At 54.8% G+C, this 17209-nt stretch overlaps 2 protein-coding genes across 4 annotated transcripts; both read left to right on the forward strand.

Annotated features, from left to right (window-relative positions):
- The first annotated feature begins 1480 nt into the window (after positions 1-1480).
- LOC129459989 (kallikrein-11) lies at positions 1481-6967 on the forward strand. Of its 2 annotated transcripts, XM_055237467.2 has the most exons (6): positions 1481-1724; positions 3501-3575; positions 4383-4539; positions 4865-5130; positions 5963-6099; positions 6506-6967. In XM_055237467.2, the coding sequence occupies exons 1-6, from the start codon at positions 1664-1666 to the stop codon at positions 6656-6658; spliced, it is 849 nt and encodes a 282-aa protein (XP_055093442.1). In that variant the 5' UTR covers positions 1481-1663; the 3' UTR covers positions 6659-6967. The 2 variants fall into 2 exon arrangements, with proteins under 2 accessions (XP_055093442.1, XP_055093443.1); XM_055237468.2 differs by lacking the exon at positions 3501-3575 and having other exon boundaries at positions 1482-1724.
- Positions 6968-8839: 1872 nt separating this feature from the next.
- Positions 8840-16780, forward strand: KLK10 (kallikrein related peptidase 10). 2 transcript variants are annotated; one of them, XM_055237615.1, is made up of 6 exons: positions 8840-8869; positions 9789-9888; positions 11674-11854; positions 12778-13052; positions 13423-13556; positions 14561-16780. In XM_055237615.1, exons 2-6 carry the CDS (start codon positions 9801-9803, stop codon positions 14711-14713), a joined length of 831 nt encoding a protein of 276 aa, XP_055093590.1. In that variant the 5' UTR covers positions 8840-8869; positions 9789-9800; the 3' UTR covers positions 14714-16780. The 2 variants fall into 2 exon arrangements, with proteins under 2 accessions (XP_055093590.1, XP_055093591.1); XM_055237616.1 differs by lacking the exon at positions 8840-8869 and adding an exon at positions 9076-9117.
- The last annotated feature ends 429 nt before the right edge of the window (positions 16781-17209 follow it).

Consider the following 17209-nt stretch of genomic DNA (forward strand, 5'->3'; position numbering starts at 1 on the left):
CTCAACAGTTTCCCTATCTCATAGGAGTAGAAACAGAGCTCAAACAAGGCCAGGCGCAGTGGCTCACACCTGTAATCCCAGCACTTTGGGAGGCTGAGGTGGGTGGATCACTTGAGGTCAGGAGTTCGAGACCAGCTTGGCTAACATGGTGAAACCCCGTCTCTACTAAAATACAAAAAAAATTTAGCGGGGCATGGCGGCACACACCTGTAATCCCAGCACTTTGGAAGCTGAGGCAGGTGGATCAGCTGAGGTCAGGAGCTCGAGACCAGCCTGGTCAACATGGTGAAACCCCATCTCAACTAAAAACGCAAAAATTAGCCAGGCATGGTGGCGCATGCCTGTAATCCCAGCTACTCGGCAGGCTGAGACAGGAGAATTGCATGAATCTGTGAGGCAGAGGCTGCAGCGAGCCGAGATTGAACCATTGCACTCCAGTCTGGGTGACAGAGAGAGACTTCATCTCAAACAAACAAACAAACAAACAAAAAACCAGAGCTCAAATAGCATGAGGGTCTTCCCTGAGTTGTTACTTCAGAAATGGACTAGAAAAAGTTACTTATAATAATATAGGCCGGGTGCAGTGGCCCACGCCTGTAATCCCAGCACTTTGGGAAGCCGAGGTGGGAGGGTGGCTTGAGCTCAGATTTCGAGATCAGCCTGGCAACATGGTGAAACCTCGTCATTACAAAAATACAAAAAATTAGCTGAGTGTGGTGGTGCGTGCCTGTAGTCCCAGCTACTTGGGAAGCTGAGGTGGGAGGATCACCGGAGCCGGGGAGGTGGAGGCTGTAAAGAGCCGATATCATGCACTCCAGCCTGGGTAATAAAGTGAGACCTTGTCTCAAAAACAAAAATCCAGCAATATGAATAAGACACATGTTTCTTCATCCGGCACGATAGAAATAGTGCCTAGCGCTTATAAGCTTTTCAAGGGTCCACAAAAGACCCGAGAAAGGAAAAAGAAAATTGATAGCTCCAAAATACCAGATGAAAGCTGCAAAGTCAACATTTATGACCATTTAATCCAATGTCCATAAAACGTAACATTCTTTCCACTAGCCAACTGCAGTTTACTTTCTCGTAATGAAGCATACATTGTATCTTTAATGTGGGACGTGGCTTTGTTCTAATAAGACGAAGGGTGGAGTGCAGCCTTGGAAAGCAGGAGAGCCCGGCCTAGGTCTTTAATCCTCCTGCCCACCCCTTGGATTCTGTCTCCACTGGGACTCAGGAGGTGAGGAGACAACACCTCCCCAAATGCACTGAAGGGGAATTGGAGGAGGGAGGGAGTGAGGGGTGATCACACCAGCAGAGGCACATTTGCTGAGCCCCCCCGCAGTCTGCTCTTTCCAAATGGACCCTCCTGGAAGCCTGATCCCAACCTCCCCTGCAAGCAGGTCTGTCACCCCCATCCCTCAGATGAAGAAACTGAGCCTCGCAGGGGTGGAGTCCCTTGTCCCCACGTCATAAGGGTAGTCATAGTAGTAGGAAGAGGAAGCACCTAGGTTTGAGGCCAGGGCTGGCTGCTGTCAGAACCTAGGCCCTCCCCTGCCTTGCTCCACATCTGGTCAGGGGAGAGAGGGGAGGAAAGCCAAGGGAAGGGACCTAACTGAAAACAAAGAAGCTGGGAGAAGCAGGAATCCGCGCTCGGGTTCTGCAGATGCAGAGGTTGAGGTGGCTGCAGGACTGGAAGTCATCGGGCAGAGGTCTCACAGCAGCCAGTAAGTGAACAGCTGAACTCGGGCTGCCTGGGAGGCAGGGAGAAGTGGGCAGGGGAAGGGTCAGCAGAGAAGTGAGGCCCCAGAGGAGCCCTGGGGTGGAGCGCAGCCGAGGGCTCTGTTCCGTTTCCTGGACTCGGCTTCCACAGGCCCTGACCTGCCTCCCCCACCCTCTGGTCCTGCCCCTGTGCCTGGCAGCAGCCCCACCTGTGTGACACCCCAGCACATCCCCCTCCTTGCAAAGGAGAAGGGAGCGGCCTAGGGGAGGCCAGGGGCCCACCTGTGCTGGGGCTGTGGAGAGGGAGTGGCTGGGACGAAAGGAAAAAGAGAGACGGAGATTAGATGGAAGGAGAGGGATTTCGAGACAAATTGCCAGAGATGCAGTCAGAGAGTGACTGAGAGACACAAAGATAGAAGGAATTAGACAAAGGACCACACAGAGCCAGACGGAGAGAGAAGAGTGGAGACGGAGACAGGGACGAGGACAGAGAAAGGCAGACAGACACTTAGGGACAGAAAGAGAAAAATCACACACAGTCAGAATTACTGAATGACAGGGAATGACACATAGAGCGAGACACAGATTCAGAGACTCAGGGCAGGGAAAGGAAGGCTGCAGACAGACAGACAGACAGAGACAGAGGGAGGCCGAGATGCAGGGAGAAGAGGGGCTTGGAGAGAGGTGGCACAGGCAGGCAGCCAGTGCCTCGGAGGCCTGTGGGGAGGGCCCCCCCACACACCCCTCCCCGGGGCATTAAGGCAGGGCTTGGAGGCCAGTCATCCTGGGCCCGCCCGGGGCCGCCCCTCTGCCAGCCCGCCTGCCTGGTGCCTGGCACCTGGCGCTCCAACCCAGCCTACCTGCTGTAGCCGCCGCCACTGCCGCCTCCGCCGCCACTAGGCCCCCAGAGCCCCAGCCCCAGAGCCCGTGAGTCCAGGAGGAAAGGGAAGCCTCCCCTCCCATCCAGGTGTCAGCCCTCCCCAAGGACACCCTGCAGCGGGGAGGAGCTTGGGCACCCATTTCTCCCTCTGCTCTGTCCTTCTCTGCTTGGGTGGGGGTTCCTGGCCTCTCTCTGCACCTCTCACCTCCGATGGCTGTCCCCAGCCTCAGTTACCTCTAATCTCCATGGCTTCAGCTGCTGAGCCGGCCCTCTGCTCCCACCCCCGCTGGCCAGGGCAGCTGAGGGCACTGGCCCTCCCCTCAACCAGCCCCGCCCAGCTTTGCTTGGCTGTCCTTCAAAAGGGCAGGGGTTTGGCGGACAGGGGTGGAGCAAGCCAGGTGATGGGGGTCCCAGACATTGTCTGGGGCTGAGCCCCCTACTCCCCGCCAGCAGACCTCAAAGGCTCCATATTGCTCTGCTGCGAAGACAATGAAAAAGGGGTGGCTACGGAATGGGGTCTGGTTCCCCTTGTCCTTCCACCCCAAGCTGCTGGGGCCTGGCCAGCTCTCAAGGCAAGAAGGAACACATCCTCTGACTTGAACGGGGCCGGCCTGTGGCTTGACGGCTCAAAGCCCCTCCCAACAACTTCCACATGGTTCTCGGTATCTCGTAAGCTTCTAGCTGTGACCAGGCCTTCTCCAAGGCCACCCTCGACACCTAAGATACATTTTAAGTGTCTGGAGATCCGAGTGCTGTGAGAAACAGGGGATTTCCCTGACCTTATTTCTCCCAAGTGGGGAGCGGGGAGCAGGTGAGGGAGAGAGGAGAGGGCATGAGCCAGCCCCCCGCTCCCCGATTTCCCCGTAAAGTGATGCAGCCCCATGTCCCTCCTTGTTCCTAGAGGAATCTGGGGCCCGCTCCTCCCCGCTGCAGGCCATGAGGATTCTGCAGTTAATCATGCTTGCTCTGGTGACAGGTACGCAGGGGACGGGGCAGGGCAGGAGTCTCCCTCTTGAATCTCTGGGAGCCCCTAACCCTCTGTGTCTGGACAGTGACAGGGCTGATTCCAAATTATAGAACAACCCATAAGGCACCTGAATTGAAGCAGCCGTCACGAGGGCCTGGATGCCCTTCCAGATAATGCCTTTAAATGCCAAAGGAGGAGAGGTCAAGGGGGTCCTAAAGGGTCCCGTGGAGGGGCCGGGGAAGCTGGAGTTGGGGGAGCGGTCACTCAAAGCACACAGGACAGGGGCTACCGACCAACCAGTATGGAAGTACTTCCTTTTTTTTTTTTTTTTTTTTTTTTTCCAGAGACAAGGTCTCGCTCTGTTGTCCAGGCTGGAGTGCAGTGGTGCCATCACGGCTCACTGCAGTATTGACTTCCCGGGCTTAAGTGATCCTTAAGCCATCTCAGCTTCCCTGGTAGCTGGGACCACAGGCACCTGCCACCAAGCCAGGCTAATTGTTATTTGTTTGTAGAGATGGGGTGGGGGGTCTCACTATGTTTGCCTAGGCTGATCTTGAACTCCTGGGCTCAAGTAATCCTCCCACCTTAGCCTCCCAAAGTGCTGGGATTACAGGCATGAGCCACTGCATCTGACCCTATGGAAGTATTTTCGTCCTTTAATGCCCGACCCCAGCATCCAGGGCAACCCAGAGGGACACCAGACCAGGGCCCAGACCACCCACTCTCTTTCTCTCCTCCCCACCCCCATTTCTGGGAGTCCTCCTGGTCTACCACCTCTCCTTCCTGAGCCCCTCCTTTTGCTCTCATCCCCTCCAGGGCTCGTAGGGGGAGAGACCAGGATCATCAAGGGGTTCGAGTGCAAGCCTCACTCCCAGCCCTGGCAGGCAGCCCTGTTCGAGAAGACGCGGCTGCTCTGTGGGGCGACCCTCATCGCCCCCAAATGGCTCCTGACAGCAGCCCACTGCCGCAAGCCGTGGGTGCGGGGGCTGGGGAGGTGCCGGGGTGGGGCTGGGAATGGGGAGATGGATGGAGAGAAGCTCAGGGATAGGGGTGCGGGAAAGGGGGTTAGAGATGGGGACGGGTAGTGTCAGCAAGGTTGATGGGCTCGAGTTGGGATTGAAGGTGCGGGGATGAATGGGGTTGGGATGGGGCTATGGCTGGGAAGGGGGCTTCAGTGGGAGACGTGGAAGAGGTTGGAAGCAGAGCGATGTTTCTTCATCCTCAAAGGTGTCACTCACCTCTCCCACCCATGTCTCCCCTGACCTTTCCTCCTCCAACCACCGTCTCTCCCACCTCAGCCGCTACATAGTTCACCTGGGAGAGCACAACCTCCAGAAGGAGGAGGGCTGTGAGCAGACCCGGACAGCCACTGAGTCCTTCCCCCACCCCGGCTTCAACAACAGCCTCCCCAACAAAGACCACCGCAATGACATCATGCTGGTGAAGATGGCATCGCCCGTCTCCATCACCTGGGCTGTGCGACCCCTCACCCTCTCCTCACGCTGTGTCACTGCTGGCACCAGCTGCCTCATTTCCGGCTGGGGCAGCACGTCCAGCCCCCAGTGTAGGAGCTCCAGAGGGGAACCTGGCAGGGGGTGGTGAGGAGGGGGTGGTCATGACAGTGGAAGGGTTCAGGGGATCAGAGATGCAGTTCACAGTGATGATGGTGGGATAAGTTGAGAGGATATGTGGAAAACGTCAGGACAGGGGAGGGTGGGGACAAAAGTTGGGGCCTTGGAGTCAGACGGACGGGATATAAAATCATATATCCATAACCTCCCGGTTGTAGGACCTTAGGGAAGCAGCTTCACCTCTCTGAATCTTGATTTCCTTCTCTATAAAATGAGAATAATTATACCCAACTGTCAGGATTGGATTAGAGATAATGAATATCAAGCAACTGGCATAAATCATTTATTGGATAGCAGGCCGGGCATGGTGGCTCATGCCTGTAATCCCAGCACTTTGGGAGGCCGAGGTGGGCAGATCACCTGATGTCAGGAATTTGATACCAGCCTGGCCAACATGGTGAAATCCCATCTCTACTAAAAATACAAAAATTAGCTGGGCGTGGTTGTGTGCACCTGTAATCCCAGCTACTTGAGAGGCTGAGGCAGGAGAATCGCTTAAACTTGGGAGATGGAGGTTGCAGTGAGCCAAGATGACACCACTGCACTCCAGCCTGGGCGACAGAGCAAGACTCTGTCTCAAAAAAAAAAAAAAAAAAAAAAAAAAAAAAAGCTGGATAGCATTGCCGTTGCTATTGTTACAAAAAGAGAGGTGAGTTGGCTGCATCTAAGGACAGGGATTCCCCCAGGAGCAGGGTCACAGCAAGCGCTGCATTAGGGGAGGTGGCAGGGGGCTCATTCCCACAGCCCCTCACGCTGTTTCCACAGTACGCCTGCCTCACACCTTGCGATGTGCCAACATCACCATCATCGAGCACCAGAAGTGTGAGAACGCCTACCCCGGCAACATCACAGACACCATGGTGTGCGCCAGCGTGCAGAAAGGGGACAAGGACTCCTGCCAGGTCAGTGGGCAGGACCTGGGTCTCTAACCACAGTCCCATCCCCATCGCCAGCTTCAGTGACGTCTTTACCGACATCCACAATTTCATCCCCAACCTCAACCCCCCGCCCCCTGCAACCCCCAGTCCATCTCTTCCCCTGTTCCCGTTTCCGACCTCAGCACAAACTTCAGCTCCATCCCTGTTTCCACACCATTTCCAGCTCCAACCATCCCCAAACTCGTTTTTGAGGCTAACCCCATCCTTTATCCCACCCATAATCCCAACCTTATCGCTAAATCTATCACCATTCCCGGTGCCTACCCATCCTCAGTCTCTGCCCCACTCCTAAGCACCGTCCCCACCTCCTCCCTGGCTAACACCGTGCTCAACGCTTTCTCTGACCGATGTTCTCTCTCCCCGTGCCCAGGGTGACTCCGGGGGCCCTCTGGTCTGTAACGAGTCTCTTCAAGGCATTATCTCCTGGGGCCAGGATCCGTGTGCAATCACCCGAAAGCCTGGTGTCTACACGAAAGTCTGCAAATACGTGGACTGGATCCAGGAGACGATGAAGAACAATTAGACTGGACCCACCCACCACAGCCCAACACCCTCCATTTCCACTTGGTGTTTGGTTCCTGTTTACTCTGTTAATAAGAAACCCTAAACCAAGACCCTCTACACACATTCTTTGGGCCTCCTGGACTACAGGAGATGCTGTCACTTAATAATCAACCTGGGGTTTGAAATCAGTGTGACCTGGATTCAAATTCTGCCTTGAACTATTGCGACTCTGGGAATGATAACACCTGATTTGTTCTCTGTTGTATCCCCAGCCCCAAAGACAGCTCCTGGCCATATACCAAGGTTTCAATAAATATTGGCTAAATGAGTGAATCTACTGAGTGCTTACTGTGTGCTAGACCCTGATCCAGTGGCTTTTATTTTATTTTATTTTTTGACAGAGTCTCGCTCTGTCATCCAGGCTGGACTACAGTGGTGCTATCTATGCTCACTGCAACCTCCACCTCCTGGGTTCAAGCAATTTTCCTGCCTCAGCCTCCTGAGTAGCTGGGATTACAGGTGCCTACCACCACATCCGGCTAATTTTTGTATTTTTTAGTAGCGATGGGGCTTCACCATGTTGGCCAGGCTGGTCTCGAACTCCTGACCTCAGATGATCTGCCCGCCTTGGCCTCCCAAACTCCTGGGATTACAGACGTGAGCCACCACGCCCGCCCGGCTTTTATTTATTAATTAAATAAAATTAAATTAATTAATCTATTTATGAGACAGTCTTGCTCTGTCGCCCAGGCTGGAGTGCAGTAACAATCACAGCTCATGACAATCCCAATTTCCTGGGGTCAAGTAATTGTCCTGCCTAAGCCTCCAGAGTAGCTGGGACTACAGGCACATGCCACGAAGCCCAGCTAATTTTTGTATTTTTCGTAGAGACAGAGGTCTCAGTATGTTGCCCCAGCTAGTCTCAAACTCCTAGGCTCAAGCAATCTGCCCTCCTCATCCTCCAAAAGTGCTGGGATTACAGGCATGAGTCGCTGTGCCTGGCCTCCAAGCACTTTTAAATGTATCAACTTAATCCTCACAAAACCCTATGAGGTTGGTACTGTTTTCCTACGTATTTTATAGATGAAGAAACAGACACAGAGAAGCAAAGTCACTTGCTCACCTGGCTCTTCCAATTAAAATTACTTAGAGCCAGAAATGTAACTCGTCCATCTCACTTGTGATATTTCCAAGGCTGGATAGTCACACATGGCTAATGGTGGCTGGATTAACTAGTGCATATAAAACATCACTGCAGAAAGTTCAGCTGAGGAGCACTGAGTTAGATGGCCTCTGAAGAGGATGTCCCACGGACAGAATCCAGAACTGAAGATCTTTTTTTTTTTTTTCTTTGAGACAGAGTCTTGCTCTGTCACCCAGCCTGGAGTGCAGTGGCATGATCTCGGCTCACTGCAACTTCTGCCTCCCAGGTTCAAGCGATTCTTCCGCCTCAGCCTCCCTAGTAGCTGGGACTACAGGCCCCCGCCAACATCCCCAGCTAATTTTTGTGTATTTTTAGTAGAGATGGGGTTTCACTATGTTGGCCAGGCTGGTCTCGAACTCCTGACCTCGTGATCCGCCCCCCTTGGCTTCCCAAAGTGCTGGGATTACAGGCGTGAGCCACCGCGCCCGGCCAGCTCAGGATCTTTTGGGACGGTCTGCTCACCTCGCAGGAGAGGTGGCTGGCATGAGCAATAGGAGCCCAGAGTAGAACCAGGGCCTTCCGGTTGTTAAGTGGACTTGCTGTGTGACCTCCTTTGAGTCTCTGCCCTCTCTGAGCCTCTCACTCCTCACCTGAGATGAGGGAGTTGGCTGAAGTAATGACGATCCCCCTCGCAGCTTTGATCTCCTGTGATTCAGGGGCCTGTGTGTCACCTGGTGGCACACAGATGGCAGGGAGGGTGTGAGATGGCCACACATGGGTATGAGGCAGAGCCACAGCCCCCCAGCACGCACATGGGCTAGTCACTGGGACACACACAGAGCTCACTCACGGCCACAGAGTGGCCGTGGGTTTCCCTCTTTCCTTGTTTCGGTTTGTCTTAGCCTCGGCGCCTCCCTCCCTCTCTCCCTCCCTCTCTCTCTCTCTCTCTCTCTCTGGCTCTTTTAGCCTTGGGTTGTTACAATCTCCCTTTCCAAGCCAGCCTCTGTCCCTCTTACTCAACCTGCTTTATCTCTAGGCCTTCCTCCTTCCTCTTCCACAGTCTGGCTTCTCACATTGTCACTGTAGGTATGCGCTTCCCATTGATTTCCTCTTTCTCAGTGGCCTCTCATCCCGCCACCCCTAGCCTTCCTGGGGATGTGAAGCCTCTCCCCGCACCTGGGAAGCCTTCTTGGAAACGGGACCCGGGGAATCCCCACGGAAGCCAGTTCCAAAGGGGATGAAAAGGGGGTGTTTTGGGCACTGGGAGAAGCCTGTATTCCAGGGCCCCTCCCAGAGCAGGAATCTGGGACCCAGGAGTGCCAGCCTCACCCACGGTACAATTAGACAGAGGGAAAGGGAGGGAGCCCGGGGGTGGGAGTAGGGGAGGGTGGAGAAGCTTCCGGACTCCTTGGGGTTAAAAGGGAAGGTCCGGCCAGGGGTCCCCGGGCAGAGGATACCAGCGGCGGACCACAGGCAGGGCAGAGGCACGTCTGGGTCCCCTCCCTCCTTCCTATCGGCGACTCCCAGGTGAAGCTAGCTGCACCCCACCCGGGTTGGGGTGGATTGCGAGAGGATGGGTGGGGACCCCCGGGCCACAGGCAGGAGCCGGCTTGGAGCCTCGATTTCTCCACCTGCGGGACGCGGAAGTCCCCCGCTGTGAGGTTGAGAAAGAGGCTCCCACTGGCTCCGAGCCTCGGATCCCCACCCCGCGCGTGAAGGAGGGGGAAACCTCGGGTGCGGCGTGGTGGCTGCAGCCGGGGTAGCTGGGGCGCGGAGAGCGCTCCCCTCGGGCACAGGGAGGACGGGAAGCTGCCGCGAGGGGCGTCATTAGGGTAATTGTGCCCATTACCGCTGTTCCAGCCGAATCTGCCAGCCCCTGGGGTTATCGGCTGCAGGTCAAAAGGATGCTTGCGGGCTGGGGTGGCCCAGGCTGGGCGGATGAGCACGGCGAGGTGGGGGTCTCTAACGGAGCATCTGTTTTAACCCGCCCCCGCACACACCCCAGTTGATCCTGGTCATGAGAGCCCCGCACCTCCACCTCTCCGCCGCCTCTGGCGCCCGGGCTCTGGCGAAGCTGCTGCCGCTGCTGATGGCGCAACTCTGGGGTGAGGTGGGGGCAGAGGGCGGCGAGAGGCGCGGGTGGGAGGCATGGGCGGGAGGAGAATGTGCTCCTGTCACCAAGCCCCGCGTACCTCTCCTCCCCCGAGACCCCAGCACCCACCCAGCGCTCCGGAGCAGGGCCCGCCCCCAAGTCAGCCGGGCCCTTCTTGTGGCTCGGCCCCTGGGTGTCCCGCCCCACTCAGGCCCCGTCCGATTTCTGCCACCCGGATCCTCGCTCTTCCGTGGACTCTTCGCCGCGTTCTTTCTCCTCCTCTTACGCCGCCCCATCCCGGCCCCGCCCCATTTTACACTACCGTGGTTTTTTTGTTGTTGTTTGTTTATTTTGAGACGGAGTCTCGCTCTGTCGCCCAGGCTGGAGTGCAGTGGCGCGATCTCGGTTCACTGCGACCTCTGCCTCCCGGGTTCACGCCATTCTCCTGCCTCAGCCTCCCGAGTAGCTGGGACTACAGGCGCCCGCCACCACGCCTGGCTAATTTTTTGTATTTTTAGTAGAGATGGGGTTTCACCGTGTTAGCCAGGATGGTCTCGATCTCCTGACCTCGTGATTCGCCCGCCTCAGCCTCCCAAAGTGTTGGGATTACAGGCGTGAGCCACCGCGCCCGGCTACACTACCGTGTTTTATCCTGAGTCTTGCCTTACCGCTTTTTGCCCTCTCCCCTCACTTTTTTTCTCTTTCCCTTTCTTTCTTTTTCTTTCTTTCTTTCTCTCTCTCTTTCTTTCTTTCTTCTTTCTTTCTCTTTCTTTTTCTTTCTCTCTCTTTCTTTCTTTTCCTTCCTTCTTCCTTTCTTCCTTTCCTTTCTTTCTTTCTTGTTTTACTTTCTCTCTTATTTTTTCTTCTTTCTTGTTTCTTTCTTTCTCTCTCCTTTCTTTTTTTTTTTTTTTTTTTTTTTTTTTTTTTTTTTTTTTTTTTTTTTTTTTTTGAGACAGGGCTGTGCTCTGTCTCCACGGCTGGAGTACAGTGGTCCAACCAGAGCTCACTGCAGCCTCGATCTCCTGGGCTCAAGCGATACTCAGCCTCCGGAGTAGCTGGTACCACAGGCATGCACCACCACATCCGGCTTTTTTTTTTTTTTTTTGAGACAGGGTCTCACTCTGTTGCCCAGACTGGAGTGCAGTGGCCCAATCTCGGCTCATTGCAACCTCCACCTTCTGGGCTCAAGCGATCCTCCCACCTCAGCCTCCCAGGTAGCTGTGACTACACGCGCATGCCTCCGCGACTACTTTTTTTTTTTTTTTTTTTTTTTTTTGTAGAGACTAGGTCTCGCTGTGTTGCCCAGGCTGGTCTTGAATTCTCGAGCTCAAGCGGTCCAACCGCCTCGGCTTCCCAAAGTGCTGGGATTACAGGCGTAAACCACTGTGCCCCACCACTCTCCCGGTTTTCAATCCCGTTTTGTTATTCCCACCCCTTCTTCTCCCCGATCCCCGAGTTCTATCCTCGCTCCCTTACCTCCCCGCCGCGTTCAATCCCCGCCCCTCTATCGACCAGCGGCGTTCTAGCCAGCTCTCTAGGGCGCTGCGTTCAGTCCCTGCCCTCCAGACCCACCCTATTCTGTCTCATTACTCCACGCTACCCTATCCCAGCTTCCTTCCACTTTCACGCGCTTCTTCTCCTCCCATTCCCTTCGGTGCACGCGAAACCCCCAATATTTCCCTACCACCCTTGCGTTCTGGCTGCGTCCCCGAACGCAGTCCAGTCCCACCGCCCAGCTCCGACCCCAAACCCAGCCCCTGCCCTCCGTGCTTTGATCCCGTCCCCTTTCTTTCTCCAGCCGCAGAGGCGGTGCTGCTCCCCCAAAACGACACGCGCTTGGACCCCGAAGCCTCTGGCGCCCCGTGCGCGCGCGGCTCGCAGCCCTGGCAGGTCTCGCTCTTCAACGGCCTCTCGTTCCACTGCGCGGGTGTCCTGGTGGATCAGAGTTGGGTGCTGACGGCCGCGCACTGCGGAAACAAGTAGGAGGAGATCCATCCCCGAGGACGCCACGGGGGGCTGTGGAGGCGGCCTCCAGGGAGGAGCGGGCAGGGCCGGGGCTCTCGGAACTCCCACAGCTGGAGGTGCGGTCCCTGGTGTCCTTCCAGCAGGAGGAGAGACGGGCCTTGCGCTGTGGCCGCCAGGGGGCGGTGTGGTCCTTCTCCGCATTTCTGGGCCCGTCACTCCTGTCCCGCTGATTCTCCTTGAGCTCTAGGAGGAGGTGGTTGCCTGCAACGGATAGAAGCCAGGGTCCGTGTGGTCAGGAATTTAGAACTAGAGGAAAAGATTCACTTCCTGAGTTCCCATTGAAGGAGGAAGGGCTGGGTATTACCACAGAGAAAATGTGGAGTAGGGCCGGGATCGGTGGCTCACGCCTGTAATCCCAGCACTTTGGGAGGCCGAGGCTGGTGGATCACCTGAGGTCAGGAGTTCAAGACCAGCCTGGCCAACATGGTGAAACCCCTTCTCAACTAAAAATACAAAAAAAAAGAAAAAAGAAAAAAAAAAAAAGCTGGGTGTGGTGGCGGGTGCCTGTAATCCCAGCTACTCAGGAGGCTGAGGCAGGAGAATCGCTTGAATCTGGGAGGTGGAGGTTGCAATGAGCCGAGATTGTGCCATTGCTTTCTAGGCTGGATGACAAGAGCGAAACTCTGTTTCAACAAAGAAAAGAAAAAGCGAAAAGAAAATGTGGAAGGCTTACCTAGGTGTCCAGGCCCCCAGCCCTCCTCAATTCCTACAGATCCTTGGAGCTCAAACAATTGATTCCTCCTCCCCGTGTCCACTGAGGTCCCCTTCTCCCCCAAGACCCTCTTCCCTCAGACCCCTCCTACTCCGGGCCCTGGTATCTGCCCTCACGCCAGTCCCTACGAAGGGTTTGCCTTCACATGCCTCTTCCTTCCCCCAGGCCACTGTGGGCTCGAGTCGGGGATGACCACCTGCTGCTTCTTCAGGGCGAACAGCTCCGCCGGACCACTCTCTCTGTTGTCCATCCCAAGTACCACCAGGGCTCAGGCCCCATCCTGCCAAGGCGAACGGATGAGCACGACCTCATGTTGCTGAAGCTGGCCAGGCCAGTAGTGCCAGGGCCCCGTGTCCGGGCCCTGCAGCTTCCCTACCGCTGTGCCCAGCCTGGAGATCAGTGCCAGGTCGCTGGCTGGGGTACCACGGCTGCCCGGAGAGGCAAGAGCTGGGGCTCTGAGGCCGGAACCTCAGGAGGAGGGGACTGAAGGCCTGAACCCCTGGGTCTGAGGAAGGATGGGCTGGGGACTGGACTCCTGGATCTGAGGGAGGAGGGGCTGGGGTCCTGGACTCCTGGGTCTAAGTGGGGGAGGGGCTGGGGTCCTGGATGCCTGGGTCTGTGAGTCTGAGGGGAGGAGAGGCTGGGGGCCTGGACTCCTGGGTCTAAGTGGGGGAGGGGCTGGGGCCAGGATTCTTGAGTCTGAAGGAGGAGGGGCTAGGGCTTAGGATAGAAACAGTCTTGTATCTGGACTCCTGGCTCCCCAAGGATTGGGGGCTGGGCCCACAGATTACTGGCATATTCTCCCTTTAGTGAAGTACAACAAGGGCCTGACCTGCTCCAATGTCGCTATCCTGAGCCCTAAAGAGTGTGAGGTCTTCTACCCCGGCGTGGTCACCAACAACATGATATGTGCTGGACTGGACCGGGGCCAGGACCCTTGCCAGGTAGGATCTGAACAGGGAGAGTCTCTGACTCCTGGGAGGGAGGACAGGGAGGTTATGGGAAAAGAGCAGACCCTGTTCCCGCTCCCCAACTCCATTCCCAAACCCATCCTTGACCCCAGCTCTTACCCAGATCTAACCCCCTCCTCATCCCTATCCTCAATCCCATTTCCACCCTAACTCCATCCCATTCCTGTCTCCAAGCCCATCTTCATCCCTCACCTTCCATTTCCACCCTAACCCCACGCCATTCCTGTCTCCAAGCCCATCTTCATCCCTCACCTTCCATTTCCACCCTAACCCCACGCCATTCCTGTCTCCAAGCCCATCTTCATCCCTCACCTTCCATTTCCACCCTAACCCCATCCCATTCCTGTCTCCAAGCCCATCTTCAACCCTCACCTTCCATTTCCACCCTAACCCCACCCCATTCCTGTCTCCAAGCCCATCTTCATCCCTCACCTTCCATTTCCACTCTAACCCCATCCCATTCCTGTCTCCAAGCCCATCTTCATCCCTCACCTTCCATTTCCATCCTAACCCCATCCCATTCCTGTCTCCAAGCCCATCTTCATCCCTCACCTTCCATTTCCACTCTAACCCCATCCCATTCCTGTCTCCAAGCCCATCTTCATCCCTCACCTTCCATTTCCATCCTAACCCCATCCCATTCCTGTCTCCAAGCCCATCTTCATCCCTCACCTTCCATTTCCATCCTAACCCCACCGCATTCCTGTCTCCAAGCCCATCTTCATCCCCTCACCTTCCATGAACTACAGTCCCAACCCCAGTCTCCCTGCGTCTTCATTCTCATCCCCCAGCCGAACCCCCATAACCTGAAGTCCACCTCCATTCCTACCCTCCAGCCTCATACCTAATTCCAACCCCATCCCATCCTTGTCTTTATCCCAACCCAACCCCTTCCTTCTCCACCACTGCCCCAGATCCCAAAGTGACAGCTCTCACGTTGGCACATTTATTTGATCTCTCCTTCCTGCCACCCCCAGAGTGACTCGGGAGGCCCCCTGGTCTGTGACGAGACCCTCCAAGGCATCCTCTCGTGGGGTGTTTACCCCTGCGGCTCTGCCCAGCATCCAGCTGTCTACACCCAGATCTGCAAATACATGTCCTGGATCAATAAAGTCATACGCTCCAGCTGATCCAGATGCTACGCTCCAGCTGATCCAGATGTTATGCTCCAACTGATCCAGATGCCCAGAGGCTCCGTCATCCATCCTCTTCCTCCCCAGTCGGCTGAACTCTCCCCTTGTCTGCACTGTTCAAACCTCTGCCACCCTCCACACCTCTAAACATCTCCCCTCTCACCTCATTCCCCTGCCCATCCCCATTCTCTGCCTGTACTGAAGCTGAAATGCAGAAAGTGGTGGCAAAGGTTTATTCCAGAGAAGCGAGGAAACTGGTCATCACCCAGTCTCTGAGAGCAGTTATTGGGGTCACCCAACCTGACTTCCTCTGCCACTCCCCGCTGTGTGACTTTGGGCAAGCCAAGGGCCCTCTCTGAACCTCGGTTTCCTCATCTGCAAAATGGGAAAAATGACATGCCTACCTCTTAGACATGTTGTGAGGAGACTATGATATAACATGTGTATGTAAATCTTCATGGGGATTGTCATGTAAGGCTTAACACAGTGGGTGGTGAGCTCTGACTAAAGTTTACCGATTGTCATGATCTGACCACGTCCCAGTGAGAGCGTGTGTCCAGGGAAGAAGTGCACGGGGTAGCCCCCTATCCCGACCTTCCATCCCCATCCCTTAGCGATGATGGAAGAATCATTTTCCCCACCCTAGTTCCAAGTCCCAGGAACCACCTTTTAACCACTTCCTTCTCATCTCCCACTGTTTCCCACTTCTGGTTCCACCCAACACCAGTTCCTCCTGTCTTGGCAGGAGCTAGGCTAGTCCTGAGTCATATAGCACCTTCTCTGCCTTCATGGGGCCACTGGAACTCAAGAGACCTCACCTTGCTTCCATCCCAACCTCTAAGACCAGAGGTCCGAGGGGGTAGTGAAGATTGGGGAACTCTTGACACCTCAACTGCCCAGTTTGTGCCAAGAAACCTGCCTCTGACATTTAGGGGAAAATCTTTGGTTTGTCTGTTATTAATTGGCTGTGAGATTTTTGTCCTGAAAACTTGGGAGGAGAAATTGTTTGACTCTCCCTGAAATTGGCGGAGGGGAGGGGAGTTAATACACAGAATCCAGGTAAAGCTAATAGAAGTTTGAGTGTCCACTGGGTGTGGTGGCTCACGCCTGTAATCCTAGCACTTTGGGAGGCCAAAGAAAGCAGATCATCTGAGGTCAGGAGTTCGAGACCAGCCTGGCCAAAATGGTGAAATCCCATCTCTACTGAAAATACAAAAACTAGCCAGGCGTGGTGGCAGGCGCCTACAATCCCACCTACTTGGGAGGCTGAGGCAGAAGAATCACTTGAACCCGGGGGGCAGAGGTTGCAGTGAGCTGAGATTGCACCATTGCACTCCAGCCTGGACGAAAGAGCGAAACTCCATCTCAAAAAAAGAAGTTTGAGTGTCTCAGCTTATCCTGAACTTCGAAGCAGTAACATAAGCTAGCTGAATATAGGCACAACAGAAATTTCCCAGCACGGGGTTTTTTTGTTTGCTTGTTTGTTTGTCCTTTCGGTTATCAATTTATGGAGCATCTATTATGTGCCAGGCCCAGTGCTGGGTGCTGGGGACATACGTAGGGGTGATCACAAGGTCCCTCCCCCCGCAAAGCCCACAGGAGGTTGATGTACAAGATCTGAGCACAGAGTCTGGTACACAGCTCCCTTCCGTGGCCTCTTTCCTATTCTGCCCCCATTAGCACACCCAGGAAATGTCAGTCAGGCATATCAGCTGGGTTTGTCATCCAAAGATCAGAAGCGAGGTCAGTGGAAACTTGAAAATTCGATTCATTTTTAAAGGCAACTCACTCGTCCCTTTAGTCACTCCACAATGTTTATCGAGCCACATCTTATGCCAGGCCTCAAAGATGAATCAGACCAGGCACTACCCTCAAGGAGCTGCTAGTTAGGTCGGGGAGACAGGCCAGGCTTACATTCCTGTCATTCAGGTCTCCACTCAAAAGTCACCTCCTCCGGGAGGCCTTCCTGAATTGCCCAGGCTATAGGAGTCCACTTTTGGTTATCCAGTCCCGATGCTCTGTTTATTTTTTTTAATAGCACCTATTATACCTGAAATTATCTCATTTATGTTTACTTGATAATGGTCTATGTCACCCTTCCCCACAAATTCCGTGAGGGCAGTGATTCAGATATTTGTTCACTGTGATTTGCTAAGCACCTGTATTGTGCCCGGCACACAGAAGTCACCCCCGTTGCTGTGTGAACACATAACACAAATAGATCAGTGCTGTAACAGAAGGGGGTATGGGGTGCACCCCACGAAGTCCACAGGCTGTGCCTGAAGGAGTCAGGAAAGGCTTCTCAATGAGGGGACATTCGTGCAGGGGTTTAAAGGACAAGTAGGAGTTCACCAGGTAGAGAAGGAAATGCATTTCAATCACTTTGCTGTATGACTTTGAGCAAATTACTTGAATGCTCTCTCTTCCTCAGTTTTCACTCTGTGAAATGGAGACACCTGCTTAATTACACTCTCGTGAGAGTTAAATGAGATA

This window comes from Symphalangus syndactylus, chromosome 13 (genome assembly GCF_028878055.3).
Source record: "Symphalangus syndactylus isolate Jambi chromosome 13, NHGRI_mSymSyn1-v2.1_pri, whole genome shotgun sequence".
NCBI lineage: Eukaryota > Metazoa > Chordata > Mammalia > Primates > Hylobatidae > Symphalangus > Symphalangus syndactylus.